Source organism: Gymnodraco acuticeps, unplaced genomic scaffold, assembly GCF_902827175.1.
Source record: "Gymnodraco acuticeps unplaced genomic scaffold, fGymAcu1.1, whole genome shotgun sequence".
NCBI classification, from domain to species: domain Eukaryota; kingdom Metazoa; phylum Chordata; class Actinopteri; order Perciformes; family Bathydraconidae; genus Gymnodraco; species Gymnodraco acuticeps.
In genome coordinates this window covers 118,450-138,538 of record NW_022989748.1, presented here as the reverse complement: position 1 = coordinate 138,538, position 20,089 = coordinate 118,450, and the positions used below count along the sequence as shown (strand labels likewise).

General features: G+C 41.8%; 1 protein-coding gene across 1 annotated transcript; it reads left to right on the top strand.

Annotated features, from left to right (window-relative positions):
* Positions 1-2,151: 2,151 nt before the first annotated feature.
* dok1b (docking protein 1b) lies at positions 2,152-16,593 on the top strand. The gene is made up of 5 exons (XM_034217861.1): positions 2,152-2,488; positions 11,694-12,008; positions 12,444-12,534; positions 13,151-13,323; positions 14,413-16,593. The coding sequence occupies exons 1-5, from the start codon at positions 2,432-2,434 to the stop codon at positions 15,721-15,723; spliced, it is 1,947 nt and encodes a 648-aa protein (XP_034073752.1). The 5' UTR covers positions 2,152-2,431; the 3' UTR covers positions 15,724-16,593.
* The last annotated feature ends 3,496 nt before the right edge of the window (positions 16,594-20,089 follow it).

Here is a 20,089-nt window from a genome sequence, read left to right as displayed (position 1 = left end):
TGTCATGTTTTTTATCTTTCTATAACAAGCAATGTCATTCCAGATGTTTGGAAAACTGCAAATGTTCTCCCCTTATTGAAAGGTGGTGATCCCATGGTGATGAATAATTACAGACCAATTTCCAAGCTCTCTATTTTAGCTAAAGTACTTGAAAGGCTGGTGAATGATCAAATCAAAGAATATTTAAGCTTGAACAACATTCTATCTCCTCACCAGTCGGGCTTTAGGAAGCAGCACAGTACAGTAACGGCTGCTTTGAAAGTAGTGAATGACATTGTTGAAGGCTTGGACGCAAAGAGCTACTGTGCTGCCCTTTTTATAGACTTATCCCAGGCATTTGAGACTGTGGACCATGGCATTCTGTGCCAGAAGTTATCCCATATAGGCCTGTCTGACCAAGCTGTTGGTTGGTTTGCAAACTATCTTTCAAATCGCAAGCAATGTGTAAAATTCAGCGGTCTCTCCTCAAACTTTCTTAATGTGCCCAGAGGCGTTCCTCAAGGTTCGGTCTTGGGACCGACCCTTTTTACTATTTATATAAATGATGTGGGTCAAAGTATGGATGCCTCTGTACATCTATATGCAGATGATACTGTTGTGTACTGTTGTGCTAGCACTGTTGCGCTTGCATTTGAACGTCTGCAGTCTGCTTTTGACACTTTTCAGTCACATCTGTTCCACCTTAGGTTGGTGTTAAATTCAGATAAGACAAAAGTCATGTTGTTTTCCAATAAGAAAAAGTTACCAACTGTTCTTCCCTGCATCATGTCTGCACAGCATAACCCCATTGAAGATGTTAACACCTACAGATACTTAGGCATCACCATAGATGAAAATCTCTGCTTCAAACCACACATTGACAATCTTTAAGGAAATTGAAATTAAAGCTGGGATTCTTTTTTAGAAATAAGGCCTGCTTCTCCACAAGTGCGAGGAAACGGCTTGTAGCTGCCACATTTTTGCCGCTCTTGGACTACGGGGATGTTGTGTACATGAACGCCTCAGCTCACTCCCTTCAACTGCTGGACGCTGTTTACCATGGGGCTCTGAGGTTCATAACCAACTGTAAACCCCTCACACACCATTGCACGCTGTACGCTTTAGTCAACTGGACATCATTATCAATGCGCAGATCACTGCACTGGTACAAACTGATCTATACCGCTATGCTTGGACTGCTGCCCCTCTACATATCCACTTACATATCACACAAACAGTACAGCTATAGACTAAGATCTTAACATTACATCACTCTGTCCGTCCCCTCAGTACGCACGGTGCTTGGGAAAAAAGCCATATCATACTCTGCCCCCTCGACCTGGAACACACTTCAGCAGGAACTTAAGCTGACCACTTTGATACCCATCACGGATTTTAAACTCATTTTAAAAAACCTGGAGAAATCATCTGTGGGTGTTTGCACCTGCTATATCTGACTGCTGTATATGGATTTTAATGACTACTTTTTTACGATGTTGTATTTTAGTGTTGCCTCTGTGTTTAGTGTCCTGTCTGTCTGTAACTTTGTGTGGTAGTGTTACCACTGACAGGTCTCTCTTGAAAATGAGACCTTGTGTCTCAATGAGATCTACACCTGTATAAATAAAGGCTAAATAAAAAAAATAAAAATTATTGTATTAAAAGTACATTTTGATTACCAGATTCTTTTCAAGTGGCGTACAAAGTAGGGCAGCTTTTAACAGATATTTTAAGTTGGTTTTGAAAATGGAGATAGAGGTTCAGCACCTCACATCATCAGGCACCAGTTTTTTGCCTGATGATGTGTTTTTTGCCTGATGATGTGTTTTTTGCCTGATGATGTGTTTTTTGCCTGATGATGTGTGGCTTTTACAAAAAACACAGATTGCACCAAATTACAATCTCGTAATATTCTTGAGGATCCAATAGAATATACCATTTTTGTTTTACCCACTTGAAGGAGATGCATTGAAATGCCATGAGCCTTAAGGTTACCTGTCTTGTATTGACATTGTCTGAAAGCCTAGACCACATTAAATGCTGAACTTTGCCAGAATGCCCCTGAATCTATTCATTAATCAGACTTTTATTCTGAAAGTTATAACCGGAAGCTTTACCTTATCTATGCAGAGTGGCTTTGCAGTGGTCCAGCCCAGCAGGAGGAGTGAGAGGCGACAGATTGGCGACCCACCGACAACATTTGGACACTATTTAACTTTTGTCGGACCACCCAGCCACTGTTTGGGCTTTTATTTTTATTTTAACCATGACACCTTTAACTGTGCGCGAGCGGTACGATACATGCGTTATAGCGGCTGGGGAGCGGAAGTGAAAGGAGGAGGGAAGTTGTTAAGGGGGAAATAAACCTCTAAAAAGTGATTTTCGTCCAGTCAAGTTCAACTAAAATCTCGTCTTTTTAGAGGAAGGGTGGCCCTGGAGAGTTTGGGGGGGCATGGACACCCACGTTAAGGAGGGACAACTTTATGTGCAGCATCAAAAGTTTGGCAAGGTAAGTCCAATTATAAAGAAACAGTTACTCTGCTTAACCGAAATGAGGGCATATAACTGTAGGCAGTGACCTCATTGTACATAAAGGATGCCATACAACAAAAACTACGTAGCAAGTAATAGGAATGTGATAAACCGTTATTATATGAAGAAATAAACTATTGTATAATATCCTAAGGCCAATAAAACTATCTTTTTCTATTTGGATATTATAGAAAAAGCATAGACAAGGAAAGGAAACAGCAAGTGTGTACTTTAAGGACACTGTAGTTGTCCTTTATAGAAATTAAATAGTAACATGTTGAATAACGATTATGTAATGAATTAATTCTCTATTGGAACATTATATGAATAATAGAGTTACCATGTGTTTATGAGAAATATAAATTCTGCAATTCAGCATAGCAGAAGTACTGTCTTTTCGGTGTTTCAACTTTGAGCATTTCCTAGTTGTTGTCACTAATGGAGCACATATTGGTGCAATTACAGTCATTGTGCCCAGCTTCTTCTAACTGACTGTATGCAGAGAGGAAGCTACAGCAGGGTCCAATGATCTGGTCTTGTTTTGATGTGGTGGTCTGCAGTAAACCAGCTGTGCATCTGTGTGTGCATGTGAGTGTGTTAATGAGCTGGAATGCACTGTAGTAACATTCAGTAGATATGAAGATACATGGAACCACAGCGGGCTAAAGCAAAGTGAATGAGGTCAGAGAGAGGGAAGAGATGGGTTGGAGAGCTGGTGACACATCAACTTATTAAAGTTGCTTTTTACTACTTATTTTCTTTTACAAAGTGCATTCAAACAGTACAGTCAGGTGTCCAGAGAAACAACATAGGCATATATGATATAGGGATTCCGGCACATGTTCAATTTCCCTAATAAGTTTATATAATAAATAAGTAAATAAAAAGCCGAAAACAATGATAAAAAAACTAGGGATGAAACGTGACATTTGTACAATAACTTGCATAATACAAATATACAAACAATTCATCAATGTGTAAATGCAGTTAAAAACACATTTGTATTAGTAGAGAAGGCTTAGACTATCTTTTTGATCATATCGGTTGACAGAAAAAGAAAATAACTGGGGACTATTTAGTCAGGAATATATGTTTTGAATTGTAATCTACACGGCACGCATTTAAAATTAAGTAAAAATGCATTATGACTTTCCACAATAAACACATACAATGCTGCACAACACGGAATATTGAGTCGGAAAGATGAGACAATAGAGAGAAACAGACGTATGGCAGACATATTTCCACTTGGTCTTTAGACCTGTTCTTCACACCATTACAAACACTTTAGTAGCTATCACCTCTGACTGTATGTAGTCACTTACTTTCTGATCACACAGCAGCAGTGGACCAGGAGATAACACCTGTGGGTGTGTCTGGGTGTTTGTGTCACTCCATGCCCTCCGTGCAACCTTGCCTTGAGTGCGCAGCCAGATAAGAACTCATTTACTCTTCAGATTTGTAAGAGGGTCTTTGTCTCTCCGCCTCTCTCTCTGGTCATATGACATCCATCAACAAAACCTCCTGGCCCTGTTTCCTGCCCTGAACCCACAATACATATTCACACTCCCAAAACACACTTTCAATGCCTTCTATAAACTGTAGGGATTACAATAGAAAACAGACAAACCAACTCTCAATATTTTCATAAATAACACGTTATCCTTTCACAGTAAAACAGAAGTGGATACAACAGCAGCCCAGTAAAAGGAATAGTAGAGGAAGCTGGCAGATCTGAAAGTGTTGAAACTGGTTTGAGGTTTACTGTTGAATTATGCAATCTTTAGAGCTGTCAGTGGACACACACCCACGCACACACACTCATATAGGCTCGTTCCCATGTGGTTAGTCGGAAAATGTGACTTACAGCAGCAACGTCTGACCCAGGTTTCTGTTATAGAGCTTAGAAAGCAGGCTTACACTTCATATACTTGTGATTTTAGTATCTTCTGTCTATATCCAATCCTGTTAACAGTATTCGAGAAAAAAGTAACAAAATAAATAAATAGAATTGATTTGAAATATTCCCAAATGATGTATTACATTTTAACGTGTGTACTTGAACCTGTGTTCACCTTTTAAGTCTCAGCACCTTTTTTTTTTTTTTTAAACGTGTGGTTGTGTATTTGTGGCTTTATATCCCTGTGTTGTTGTTTTTATCGCTATACTGCGGCCTAACCAATTCCCTCTCGGGGCCAAATGTAGGTGTTGACCTTTTGAATGTGATTCATCAGATTATCTCAGTTTTTGTTTAGCTCTGCGTATCCAGCTGAAACAATAGATTATAATATTTACAAGTTCAAGCTATACAACTTCTGTATGGAGCAATTCTCACTCTCATATCAATAGAAACTCCTTTTTAAACACTTTTGATTTTGCTCACAAATATTATGATTTGAAAAAATAAGACTTTTTTCAATGCACACATGGTTGATCATTTCTTTCACATGTTGTGAACCAACTCTGTGTTGTTAAGCACCAAGATGATATAATATTGCCCCTTTAATTGTCCTTGTATTGTTCCTGCCCAATGCACACCTGATTAATCATGTGTTAATTAGCAATATGCTACGCCTGTCAGCTAAATGGGTTATCAAGTGCTCAATACCACAGATTTGAACACATTCATACACAGAATTTGAAAGAAATAAGCCTTAGTTATTTTTATTTCATCACATAAAACAAAACCGTTGTGTTTATATTTATGTTAAGTATTTTTTTGCCTCTATGATTTCTAGTGAAAATAAAAGGAGATGTCTTTGACCTTTTGGCCCCACACACAACAACATTCATAAGAATTCTGCTATTAGTCATTAACTATTCTTGGCATACTAACATAGTAAAACATTACTTATTAATTGATGTAGTCATGCATTTATTTTAACTTCCCGGTTTAATTTATCAAGTATAAGTATTGCATTTCCATGAAGTTGTGATGTCATAAACATTGATGAGATATTTATGTGTAATGACAGCATCATCCGATTAAAAAAAAAGAGTAAAACTTGTAAAAGCCCCTCCAGAGAAGTAAGATAAATTATCTTAGGTAGAACTCCACGAGATGAATACACTTTATATAAAATCACTTCTGGACTGCTCTCGAACACCACAGCATGACACTTAGAAACAAATAGATCTGTGTTCGACGCACATTGCATCAGACAGGTATTCATAACATCCAAAGCATGCCAGAGATGTGTGGTGACGTGGAGCTGCTGTCTGAACTGTCTGGCTGTGTGCATGCAGTCACTGTGGTTACACTACAATAGGTCGTCCTAAACTTCATGCTGTTGTAATTACAGCTTTTACACTTGTAGAGCTGTCATGTGTTTTTAATGTGCAGCTTAAACTGACCGCAGAGCGATTTGAAGGTAGAGTTGTGTGTGATTGGATCTGTAGTTTGTAGTTGTGTCGCACCCTGGAGCTACAACATCTTTTAGTTTCACGGTGATTTTCGTGTGCAGATGAGGGCAGATGACAGACAGATTCATCCAGGAGCAGGCAGACACTTGAACAGACGAGGTGTGTCAGGGTGAAAGAGAATGAAACACCCCGAGGCTAGACTTATACGACTGTCAAAAGTAATCACTGCCTAATGGATTAATGGGATTTGTCTGATTGCTACGTTAAATCATATTTCTCAGAAAAGAAACGCCGAATCTTTTGTAATATGAATAACTAACTTGACGTATGAAAAGTGTGTAATTCTCCATATATACTCTGCAGTGGGCGTATTTTCAGGAACAACGGCATGATGTTGTGAAGCTAAATGGAAAGAAGTGATGAAGCAGAAACAACGATTAGCTATTACAATGATATTACTCAGCGCATGTAATAGTTTTTGTAGTATTCGTTCCTGAGTCACAGTTCATTTAGGTTCTTTCCCTATTGCTTGTCAATATGAATCAACGTAACTTTGCATATTCCTTTCGTCACATTAACACCTTCTATTTATAGGGCATTTGTTTGGACCAAATTGTAGCTCTGGCCTGAATGAATAAGACTAAAAGTACACGTTAAAAACAATCCTACCATGAGCATGCTGCATGATGAACGGATCATTGACCATTTAAATGTTTTCACCGATCAATCTGCTCATCATTTCCTGTTTTTGTAAAGTCAACGTTTTGGGCATATTATTCAAAAATTAAAGCTGAATTTATCAAAGTCATTCTGTTTTTTCAATCAAGTAAATTACAACGATTATCACCATATAAATATATCCGGCTGTTTTTGTCCGGGTTGATCATGCTAGCATTAGCCGTTTCTGTGACGCTATGACATAAAAAATGCTTATTCATGTTCCTCCATTACACTAAATCATTCTCTGACATTAGGTAAACGCTGTACCGTTTGTTAAACAAAAACGTTTTTAATATATTAATTGTACTATATTAATTAATAGTAGGCCTATTGGTTTTGTTTTAATACCAGTGATTTGAGACTACGGCAATGTATACTTTTATTTTCTTTCTATTCTGAAAAAGTTGGTTTTGGTTCTTGATCACATTTCATTGTGCTGCTGTAAGCATGCTGTCACTTGTCTGACCTATTTCTGGACTTCATTATCTCTCTTGGAATATTTGCCTGCTCCAGAAATAGCTTTTTACGTGCTGCAGACCAGGATAGCGGCATGTGCACATTATAGACGTTTCTCTATGGTTTTAGCTTTAAGGAAGACAAACAAGTGATACAATAAAAAAACAAGAACAACTTCACTTTTGAGGATCCCAAACCAATTAATAAATACAAAATAAAATACAAAAATAGATATTTTATCTATATATTTATACATTTTTATTTGATAGCATCATTTTGTTAACATAATCCCATAGCAAGAAATAGCATACATACAACATTGAAAAATATATACATGTATTTAAAAAAGAAAATGTATTTATACGTTAGAAACAAATTAAAACGTATACTACTTTTAGAAAACATTTAGATGTATTTCTACTTCACTCGGGTAGACACAAACTACAATAGTAAATCCAAACCAGCCAAACTCAGTCCTGACATGTGAGAGATTTATTTTGTAGACATAGCAGAGGACTGTGGTCAGAGCAGCGGTCTGCCTCTCTCTCTCTTAACACACTTCTTGTCAATCATACATACAAATTACACACACACACGCGCAGCCCTCCTCCTTCCGCCTCGCTTCCACATTACATGCTTGGATACACAAACACACACACACACACACACACACACACACACACACACACACACACACACACACACACACACACACACACACACACACACACACACACACACACACACACACACACACACTGCTCCTGTGTGTGTCTGTTTGTGGCCAGTGCAAACACGGTCCAGTGTTTTAGCTAAACAGCATGACAGATAGAGAGCATCCTGTCAGACAGGGACAGTTGTGGAAAAATGTTTCCACCTGTCCCACAGTGACTCGGTCTGCATGCAAACACACACACACAACACACATACACACACACACACACACACACACACACACACACACACACACACACACACACACACACACACACACACACACACACACACACACACACACACACACACACCTGGAATACTATCCCCTATTTGTTACAGTAACATTTCACGTGCTGGAAAAAAAATCCCCATGAACTTCACTGGTAAACACAGCTCTGATCCCCTGCATCCAAAGCTGCAATACAATAGTATAAATGAAAATGATTTTCCACTTCCCTGAGTATATTGTTTTAACATACATCATTGCTTATCATAATTACCAAAAAATCATACATTTTCTTCTGTATACTGAATGAATGCTAGCAAGATTTATTTTTCTACATCATGGGATATGGCAATGGGTAGCTATAACAATACATGTGTTGCATGTTTCTGAAAATGCCTCAATCTACAATTTTCAAGACAGAGCTCTAAATTGAATGTTTGATATAATAGAATTCATACATTTACGCCTAAAATGGCAATAGGATCACAAAATGGGTTTTTAGCGTGGACATTTTTTGATCTGCTTTTGGCACGTTTATTACAAATATGAGCTGAAAATATGCACTCCCTTACGAAAATGCATTCCATTTACACATCTAAAGAAGTGTTTTTGAGCTATACAGTGAAAGTGTGGCCTTTCTTAGTAATGTCAATTTGGAAACGCGATTACTAACACATCGGCTGTTATTACGGAGAAGGCTATGTCTTTTTTGGGCTCTGCGAGAAACACACACACACACACACACACACACACACACACACACACACACACACACACACACACACACACAGTTATGTTCTTGTGAGCAGGCAGGACGTCAGTGAGGAAGTATATCTCTGTCAGGATCCTTTTTTGCATAATTTCCACTCGGTGTATTAGCGGCTGATAACGGTCTGTTGCCTTATATGGAGCAGCTGCTTCACATGCACACACACACACACACACACACACACCTCCAAGTTAATGTTTCACACCCTATTTGTGTATACAACTGCACAATCACACGTTTGTGTACAGCAACAGATGGTCGAGAATGCACCAAGGGAACAACAATGCAGTTGCACACATATGCACATATTAACACACACACACCTGGATGCAGAAGAAGGAAGTGAAGAGAATCCTGGGTAATGACAGTCCCACACATTTCCTGTCCTTTCTGGCAGTTAGTTTTATCGGCTCATAGTGTGTTCACTTATGAAACTGTGTGTGTGTCTGAGTAAAACATTGATAAAGTTGGCTTTTATGTGTGTGTACACTTCTTCAACTGAGTCCCATCTTGTTTGTGCTCATTGTTACATTTCAACCAGTTAAACGTACTCGATTGTGAAGCATAAGTCATGCAAATAATATAATTCAAGACTGACGCACATGCCTAATTTAACGCTGTGAATCATAACAAACAAGCTGACGTGTTTTAAGACGTCGCACAGTAACCCGATTGTTGAAAGTAAATATGTATATCTACTGATGACTTATTTTGTGTGTTTCTATGACTTGCTACTGTATACTTCTACTACTCATACGCACTAGTTACTCTGCAGATGAGAATTTAACATACAAAAAGCGCTTGACCTACGATTTTCTATTATAAAGACATCTTCAAATGTCCTTTGTTTGTAAAAAGTCCCCAAATGTTGACTTTAAGATATATGACAAAGAAAAGCAGGGAATACTCTCAATGTATAGACTGGAATCAGATGGTATTGAAAATAATGGAAACATCTCTCTGTGTACTTTTGCTTTAGTTAAATGTTTTTATTGGACCTCCCAGGTTCCATTTTTGCCCTTTTTGTTTGCTTTTTTTGGTAATAATTGTCTTTTTATAGCAATTCTCCTGCTTATTGGACCTGGTTCCCCCACATCTCTTAAAAGGTCCCATTCCAGTTAACAGGATTTTCCCCGCAGGTCAAAGGGTTTTCTGACCTTCCTGTCACATGCTCTGCTCTGAGTGAATGTCAGGGGAAAACACACACTGTGAACAAATGTCATGATCTTCCAGAGTGTTAACAGGGGACTATAGGGACTTCCTAAACAAGCTTTTTAATTCTGCTGTCTCACTCAGTTTGGTTATAATCACATGTAGAGTAACTTCTGTAGTGTTTGCAGTGTGTCATCACGTCCATTGTCAGCACTGAACATCTGGAGTGCTGCACACTGGCTGTGCGTCTTGTTCTTCAGCATTGTGTGTCATGTCCCTTTCTGTCCCTGGGGAGGAAGAGGTCATTGTTAGCTGCTGCTTCCTCGTCGCTGTCCTCAGGGAGAGAGGCACCTGTCACAGAGCTTGGACCCGGTTTATTTTGAACCTCTTCTCTATCATTTCTCACAGAGCTGTTACTTATTTTGCGTGCACATCTTCGTTTGGGTCCCAGCAGGGTAGCAATAAAGACCCTGAATCTTGGGAAATGTTTTGCCCTTTGCCCTAGATTATTTTAACTTGGTTCTCAGTTCAAGTTGTGATGAGCTCCATTTGTACTCACTTCACCACAGCAGTAACTGCTGCTGATTGTACAGGAAACTATGACATGTGCATCCGTTCTGAGTCAAACTGCTTTATATTAATCAGCAGACCTCCTAATTTAGGCCTCAGTAAAGTAGAAGTAACACAACAATGTGAAAATATTATTTTGACTCACATCGTCTGCGGACTTCAAACAGTAACATTTCCTCCATTTCCCTTTTCATCAGTTTTTGATTATTGTCTAGCGAACTCTGCATTTTGCTTTTCCCCGTAGCTTTCTAAACAAACCACATGCAAATCCCTAGACTGATATGAACAGGACAGTGGGAAATTAGTTTTCCAACCTCTTCTTCTTCCTGTTATTTCCTTCCAACATTCATAAATAGCCGTTTGATGTAAGATGCTGGTCTACTAGGGGGACAAAACATGTGTTCCTTATTGTTGTTATACACATAATAGACATACATACATACAAAACTGCCAAGGCCTTTTCCATTTTTCCATCTGCTCCATATTTTTAATGGGTTCTTCCTCGGTCCATGCTGCATCTTTCCGCTAAGTTTTAAAGGTCTCCTATCATGCAAAATGTCTTTTATACATAAATATGTGTCTCCGGTGTGTCAGGGAACTCACGAAGTGTCAGAAAACTAAACCCTCTCTTTTCCTCCGTACCCACATCTCTAAAAACGGGGCTACAACGGAGCTGATCCAGATTTTCTGCCGACATGACGTAATATCTGAAATGTGGGCTGGCTTTACACCCACGATCCTATCAGAAACGTCGCTATCAGAAACAATGCGCTACGTGTTTTGGATGTAATATGGTCTTTGTTTGAGAGAAAAAGCATTTGAGCTCCATACTGTTTCAGAAATAATCCTTGATGTGGTTTGGAACATGATATGGCATTTAATCACGGCAGCATTTAGCTGTATCTGCGGTAGAATTCTGAGCAGGCACAAGCTCCCCCTCCTCTCTTTTTTTTTTTCAAGCTAAGGACCCATAATCAGCACTTCTGTAACAGGCCTGAAATAGAGGGATGTCTAAAAGGCATGATCTGTTTGGTATTTTGAGCAAAACACATCATCGACATGTTATTTATATATTTTGATATATCTGAGACCCGTAATATATGCCTAAAAATAGCATGATAGGAGATCTTTAATGAAATCGGGGCTATTTAAAAAGTTATAATAAATAATCAGTGGAGCTTTAATATTCTCTACTGACCCTCTCATCAGAAATGGAAGAAGAACTGGTTCGTCCTGTTCCCTGCCAGCCAGAACGGCATCGCCCGCCTCGAGTTCTACGACTCGGGGGGCGGCGGAGGCGGCGGAGGCTCGGGGAGCGGGTCCACGGAGAAGTCCAGGAAGCTCGACAAGAAGATCATCCGCCTGTCCGAGTGCATCTCCATCCTGCCGGCGCTGACAGAGAGCTGTCCCAAAGAGAACATGTCGGCCTTCTGCGTGGAGACCAACGACAAGACGCACGTGTTCTCTGCCGAGAGGAGCACCGCCAAGGACTGGATGGACACCATGTGTGACATCGCCTTTAAGGTATGTTCTTCTTTCTTCATGTGGGAAATGTGCCCAAAGATATTTAAATAAAGAAAAACTAGTTCCCTTAGTTTGGTGGGAAAAGCTGAGGAATCGCAGTTTTAAAGTTTCCATTCAACTGGCAGCGTCTTGTTTGTGTGTCTTCCAACATTTCCCACAAGCCCCTGGGGTGTCCAAGCAGGCTACAGCTTCCATTTTGTGCAGTCACACACACGCATACACACACGATCATTAGACATATTTGCAGAGAGGAAGCCAGAGGAAGCTTCCAGGAGGACAACCTTATCCGCTTCTCTGCTGCACACTCACTCTTTATTTTCATTTTCTCTCATGCTTTGCCTTTCCTTTCAGTGATTGTACAGGAAAGATTTCCCCAAAACAACAAGTGAATTAATATATTGTGAAAGTCCTGATTGTGTGTCTGTGTGTGTGCAGGGCGGCAGCAGCAGTGCGGCTGCAGACCCTAACGGAGGGGGCCTCGACCTGCAGATGTCTGAAAACCTCATCTACTACTCCAGAGAGGAGGGTAAGGACTCTCAACTGTGTGCTGTTCATTTATGTTATTTTGTTTACATTACATTTAATTGTTCAGACTAGTGGAAAGACAAACTGGAGTTCTCCTAAATTAACCAACATAACATATTAAATAATGCAACCATTTGCATTTTTCAACATAAAACTTAAAAAAAACATAATTGTCAACTTATTGTTTTTCAAGTTTTTGTCAAATGAAAAGTGAATATCAATGTTTGAATTCACATGCAGTAATACTACTACTACTAATAATAAGCAACATCATTCCAACATAAGCTAAGATAGTTCTGCTTATTCATAAAAACAAAACATAATTTTAACAATATGAATCTATAATTCCCTCTGTAAAACCCCTACACTCTAACATGTTTTTCTATTCTCAAATGTAGCATAATGACTCATTTGTATATTTAAACATAACATTTCAGAAAGCTTTTATTAAAACAAAAATAACTTGATGTGGGGAAGTTTTATGATGAAATCTACTGGTCAAAAACTTGTAGTGTCTCCTCTTATGAAAATATAGCATTGCATTACAGACAATCATTAGACATACAAAAGAGAATGCAAGTACACCAGAGCAAAAACCCCTCTCCTTTGATCTCCAGTGAACGAGTTCTGGGTGAGCGTGCAGCGCACCGAGGCGTCAGAGCGCTGCGGGATGACGGGCAGCTACTGGCTGAAGGCCGAGAACGACATCTTGATCTTAAAGGAGCCGAAGACAAAGAGGGACGTTCTGGCGTGGCCCTACAAACTGCTGCGGAGATACGGCCGGGACCGGGTGGGTTATATGTGACACTGAAGCGATTGATGGTAGTTAGGAAGTGCAGATGATACTTTTAGCTGCAGTGTGGTCAGAGACTTACCGTCACAGAGGGTATTTACAGCTTTACAGTGGCTGTTTTTGTGTCAGTTACATGCTTCAGATATAGAGACCAGGGACCTCATTTATAAAGCCTTGCGTAGGATTGGCGTGGGAAGGTTGCTTACGTAGGACAAAGCAAATAAATACGCACAGACATTTTCCGATTCATAAAAGACTGCGTACCGGCGCAGGACTTGCGTACGGCACATCCTACGCTGGTTTCCCTTTATAAATCACAATCTACTCGAAATGCGGTGCAGCTTTTGCGGGCTTCACGTAACGCCCATATTTGCCTATAAATAGTCAAATAAACGCCACTTCATTCATTCTGACTGACTGCATGAAGAAGATCGCAGGAAATTACGACAGAACAGCTAAAAAAGACATCTCACACCGTGTCAGATTTTGGTTATTTTGGGGAGGTGGAGATAAATCATATTGTTTGGTGGATGCAGTTTGAACCAGAGTAGCAGCATGGAGGTCGGATCGTCACCAACTGGCGTACGCCATATTTTGAGCATACGCACCGTTTATAAATGAGTCCCCAGGTCATAAAATGACTGGTGACCTTTAAAGGTCTGTCAGGTTTGTCTGAAAAAATGGTTTTCAACTTTTCATGCATTTTCCGAGACTGAAACTTTGATGTTATGCACCCAGAAGAATACATAGATACCTACATTGGATGTGTAGGTCTTTTGTGACCAATATGTATGCAAGAAAACAAGGGGAAGAAAGTTTGAATCATAATTTCTCAGTTAGTGAAAGCAGTGAAGTAATACAATTGATATGCTGAGAAAAGTGGAAATTCAGTGGGAGAAGGAAGCAGGCTTCCTCTGAGCGCCAGGAAAATGATAAATGAGTGATGACTGGAAAGCTGCGACTTGTGTGACTGGCTCCATTAGTTCAGCTGGCTTTTGTTCAGACACCACAGTGTATATATATATATATATATATGTCACGCTCACTTTCACACTAAAACATTTCCCCCTTGCTATCCCTCTCTAGGTGATGTTTTCCTTCGAGGCCGGCCGACGCTGCGACTCAGGCCCCGGGAACTTCACCTTTGACACCAAGCAGGGCAACGAGATCTTCACGCTGGTGGACCAGGCCATCCAGTCGCAGAAGGTCCAGGCCGAGGAGCGCCACCTCAGCAGCCCCCTCAACTTCGACCCCGACTGCCCGTCGTCCCTGCAGCACATACGCAACGCCCCCCCCAGCAGCCTAACAGGAAGTGGGGACAGCAGCAGCTGCAGCAGCCGGGAGGCCGACGGAGATTCAGGGGGCAGCAAACCAGGCTCTGCTGACGGAGTGCTGGGGAAGAGAGAGGGTGGAGATGGAGGGGGAGGAGGGAGGGGGCAAGGAACAGGACTAAAGGGGAGGAGTTTACCAGAACCTCCAGCCATAATGGGCGTTATGGGAAGTGGGGGGGTCCCTGCGAAGTCTCCAAGAGGTCAGGTGGCAGCGAAAGGTGCTGATGAACATGCAGCTCTTTACTCTGAGCCGGCAGACTCCGTTCGCCTGCCTCTGCACGCCGGAGACTGCCTCTACTCTGACCCCATGGACACCATCAAAGCTCAGAGCCAGAGCAGCACCCACCCTGTGGCCCCCCCCCGCCTCCGACCAGCAGGAGATGACGCTCCGGGACTTCAAGGGGATCATCACCTGGGAGGCAGGAAGCTGCCGGACCTGTACTCGCACGTGTATGACCGGATCAGCCTGGAGCTGAGCCAGAAGACGGGCGCGCTGAGTCTGAACGGAGCCGCGGGGGGGTGCAGAGGGGGGAACAGTAACAGGAGGCCCCCAGGAGGTCAGACAGAAGGAGCTTTAACGCCTCCCGCTGCGCGTCTGGAGCACATCTACGACGAACCAGAGGGCCGCGCCTCCACCGGTAAATCAGGGATGACAATTTATGACGAGGCCCGCCTGGAGCCCCACATCCACAGGAGAAAGGACGAGGCGGCCCCTTCAGGGCCGGAGGGAACTTACAGCACTGCTTTGCATACAAAGCCAATAGACCCCCACAAACACTCGCCCCCGCAGCCGGCCCAGAGCCGCGGCACGCCTCAACCCCCCGCACCGCGGTGGCCCAAACCCCTCACCGGCCCGAAGCCCGGCAGGATGAAGAAGGAGCCGGTGCCGCTGCCCCCCGGAAGACATGGAGGCAATAATGTAAACAACAACAACAATCTATGGGTGGGAGGGGACACGGGGCAGGAGCTGTACAGCAAAGTGTCAAAGAAGAAACCTCCACCTGCTGACTCGTGGGATTCGCTGAGATCACCTGAATGCATCTACGACAACCTGGGAGACGTCTGACTCGAGGACTAACAGACGAAACCGTTATCCCCTTTGTGAAAAGAGGAGAAGTGCAAATCCAGAACACTCAGTGGTGGCCTTTATTCCTGCAGCTTTTGTAACATTTCTTCAAACTGTGGACTGGCATCATTATGTCGATTTATTGGAAGTAGATCAAAGCACAACTATAAGATCATGGCTGCATGGAGTGAGACTATGGAAGGGCCACCCTGTGTGTGTGTGTGTGTGTTTTGAGAAAGAGAGAGTGGGTGTTTGCATGGTCAAACCCATAACTGGAGTACCAAGCCACAGTGTGGTGGGAAGCTGCCACTTTTCTATAACACACATCGCACACACAGCGTCTGGATGTGCCAGGAGCCCGGCCTGCAGGCTTCACTTTAACAAGCTGAGAGAGCGGCTTGGCTCCTTTTTATAAAATATCCACCGTGCTTATGAAGTTACTAGGAAACATGTTTTTGCACTGCTTAGGTCCGGAGTATCTTTGAGGCTTCAACAAAAGGAGCTGGCTTTTTCTGTTTGTGTAATCTGGACTGATCCATCTTCTCAATGAGCGGGGAGATTTACAACATCTGCAGCCGAGGACACTAATATGTGTCGTTGCATCTGAGGATGCATTAAATACAAAAACATTGTTGCTACTGTTTTAAAGGAAGTGAGACATAAATGGGTCGTAAATAGGTCCTGTGGGTCACATGGTCGTCATTAAATTACAGAGGTGACTTCCTGCACAACACAATATTATTGAAACTTTTATGTTTCTAATGACAGAAAAACTAAATATGAAGCTAACAATCCCAATGTGTCAGTGTGTCAGAAACAGCTGTGCTGTCTGTAAATATAACTATTAATAAAAATGGCTCCAAAAACGTTTATATTTGTCCTTCGGTGATCTGTAAACTAGGAGTGTGTCTCATCAGGAGCCGATCAGACGGATCTTTTGAAGGTGTTTTTCTGTTATGAAGCGGGACAGTGTGACCTCACCTCCCTCCCTCTGCCACGCTCTGTTTTTGTTACTCCGCTCAGTTTCCAACCACTTAATCAGACCGTTACAAGTGGAGCCTTTTAGAGCAAAGACTTTCTCTCTTTCTTCCTTCCTTTTCTCCGTCTCTCTGCATTATTTCTGTTGTTGGGTTGCTCTGGTGACAGTTAATGGCGGCTGGTTTGTGTCGGACACGCCGTGCATTTCAACTGCAGAGAGATACCGGAGGAGGGCAGGAATACAAGATGGAAAAATAGGAAGATGGAAGGAAAAAGAGGGTGTTTATCCTGGGCTGAGGATGACTAAGGAAGTAGAAAGAAAGACCTGAAAAGATGCTGGCTGGATGAACCTGTCTGTGTGCTTGTCTTGCATAACACATACAGAATGTTCCCGTCTCTGATGCTCTTTATCCCATCATCCCTTTTTATCCCCTTTCTTTATTTACCCACCTGCTGCTGGAGGACTGTCCTGTCCAAAAGTATCTTGATTACACATCTAGGCTATATTTCCTCGTCCCCCCCTCCCCTTTTCTTTCAGACAGAGCGGGGGAAGAAAAACAGAAACGACGACAACCTTCTGTCTTTCTCATTAAACCCTGCGTGAACTCATAAGATAAAGAGGCACGCAGAACAGTACTTCTTTAATATGGCTCAACACTTCCTCATTGGAATATCCAAAGCGCTGTTTACTCTTTTACAGTCGGGGAAGCGGAGACTTTGCCCAACTTTATGGTCATAAAGTGGAACAGTGTTTGTAGAACCGAGTGGAATATTTATTTTGTAATAGCTGTTATGTGCTTAATCTCAAATGTGATTCCGCTCATAGAAAGGAGCATTCAACCATTCAATAAGTATTTGTATTGTTTTTAAACTAGTTTTTCATCTCTTTTTCATGTCTGTTTCGTTTTACTTTATTGGAACTCATGCAGGTTTGCACAAGTACAATCAAGTATATTAGACGAGGTCCGGTCAGCAGAAAAACAAACAAGTCATACAAACATTCAATTAAATGACGATCATGTAAGATATGATGGCATGACACTAAAAGAAATGGAAAATATAGCACTATAAAGTGTGTAAAAGTAAGTGACAAGCTTATGCAACGGTATTATATTGCACAAATGTATTTTTTACGGCTCTCTAACTGTGATAAGATTTTTTGCTTGAGTCCCCGTTTTGTGGTTAATATCTAGTTCCTTCCTTCCTTCCTTTCCTCACATTTCTTTACTCGTTTGCTCTGACCTGTCACACCTCTGCAGAGCAGCTCGACGGCCTCCTGATGATGGTGAGTGTGTGACGGCTACACAGAGCCCCCTGCTGCTGCCCACTTTGTTCAGTGTACGGAGCGTCGGGGGGGGGGGGGGGGACTGACGGCAGACGTTCCTCTGATGCTACCATGTCACCGTGCATTCCTGTGAGATTGTGTGTTCAAGGTTTGTCGCTTCATCTTGAAAGCACATCGCACTTCATGGTTTCACATCTACTTCGGTGACTTTTCTCACTTTTTGCTGAAATGTCAAGATGTGTTGCTGCAGACGTGACATTACAAAAGTGTGAATTAACCGATGAACCGCTTTTATACATCTACGCTTGATACAATTGAACAGACGCAGCTCCACTTGCCTGTGTATGTGTTCTTTCTAGCCACATGACGCTATATTTGGCCAGACGGCTTTATCTGCAGGTTTGAGGTCTCCGCATTTCTGCATGCATGCGTGCGTGCGTGCGTGCGTGCAAAGTACTCCTACTGTAGGGAGATGTTTTCTTAGACCAGTCTGAGTTCATGTGTACATATTGTGGAGCCTTTTTTAGATTGGAGCATCCATATCAGCTAATGAGATTTCCAGTATTTTCTAGACTTTCTGGGTCGCAGGACTTTCAGAGATCTGACATTACAGTTCAGCTCCTGTACCTCCTCACTTCACCTCCTCACCGAAAAGCACTTCCTCTTTCTGTTCTCACTCTGGCCGACTATTCTCTGCCTGTTCCCTGTGTGTGAATTGTGGCTCTTTTGGGTTCCTGCTGTGTTCGTCTCAGTGCTGTCGTTGAGAGGACAATCACAGGAAAGAGACAGTGTATTAGTTTGGGAGACACATAGAGTCTGACAGAGTTTTCTCTCCTTCTGCAGAAGAGGAAATGGTACATTATGAAGCAGGAAGTCACAGCAATCATATTATTCTGATATAGAAGCTGAGAATTAGTCAAAAATGCTGTTGCAGTTTCAGTAGAGGAAATAAATACAATTTATTAATCCACACTTATACACAATGTTAAAATACAAATCTGAGAGAAGTTTAATAAATATGTCGGACATACAAGATCCTTAAATAACTTACATAGTGAACAAACAACAGCTCAATTCAAAGAACACACAACATGAAAGCTGAACGGGAACAACAATGAGTCAGCAAGATGAGATAAGGCTGTTTGTGTGGTAGAGGCGTAAAGACAACAATGAACAAAGAACTTTCTTAGAACGGCTAAAAAAAACCTGAAGACCTGAAAATGTCCTCAACAACAAGACATTAGAATTAATCTGCAAACACAGATAGAGACACTTTTGTTTGACATTTAACGAGGAGTCTGTCGTCCTTTGGCTTCGGCCTTTTGACCTTTAGGCGGACAGAGCGGCTCTATTTGAACACATTTACGAAATTCACACACTCGATGTCTCAGAGTTTGTGGTGATTAATAAGAAAGTATTGAATACGGACGGAGACGGCGAAGAGAGAAGTGGGTAAAATGTCAGTGGGCAACTTTGGAGGTCCGGTCAAATTCTCCCCGGAGACAAAAGGGTCGTTGTGGATGTAAATCCGCGAATAAGGAAGTCCTGTGACATCACAACGTCAGGAAGTCATTCGCCGCTGGTAGTAGTCTCGAGTGTTATAAGGTTCAACATGGGGGTGGAATGGCGGGACACTGATTAAGTGTGTGACCAAGCGCCATGACGAAGAATAAATTAATAATAGTGACGTAGGGAGTGTCTGACTCACCAATAAGTGCGTATGATCGTGAATATGTTTGACTGGTATACTTTTAACAATCTCACACCCACAATGGGAAATGTTCAAACCATATGATGTCAAATCTAAAGAACATACTACAAAAAAAAAGAAAAGATCTCTGGTCTGTGCTCCTTCCATCCACCCCCCTCACGCTGCCTTTCAACCCCCAGAGAGGGAGCTCGCTGTGGGGGTGACGGAGAGCAGAGAGGCCCCTCTGTCTGCTGCTTTATTCTCTGTCTCATTAAAACACTGAAGCTGTGTTCGGGCCGGGGCTTAAGGGCAAAATGGAAATGGAATGTGCATATGTGTGTTTTCTATAAGTCCGTCTCTACTATAGCGGCTGTATTATGCATCATTTTGCAACCTCTTTCTAGATTTCTTTA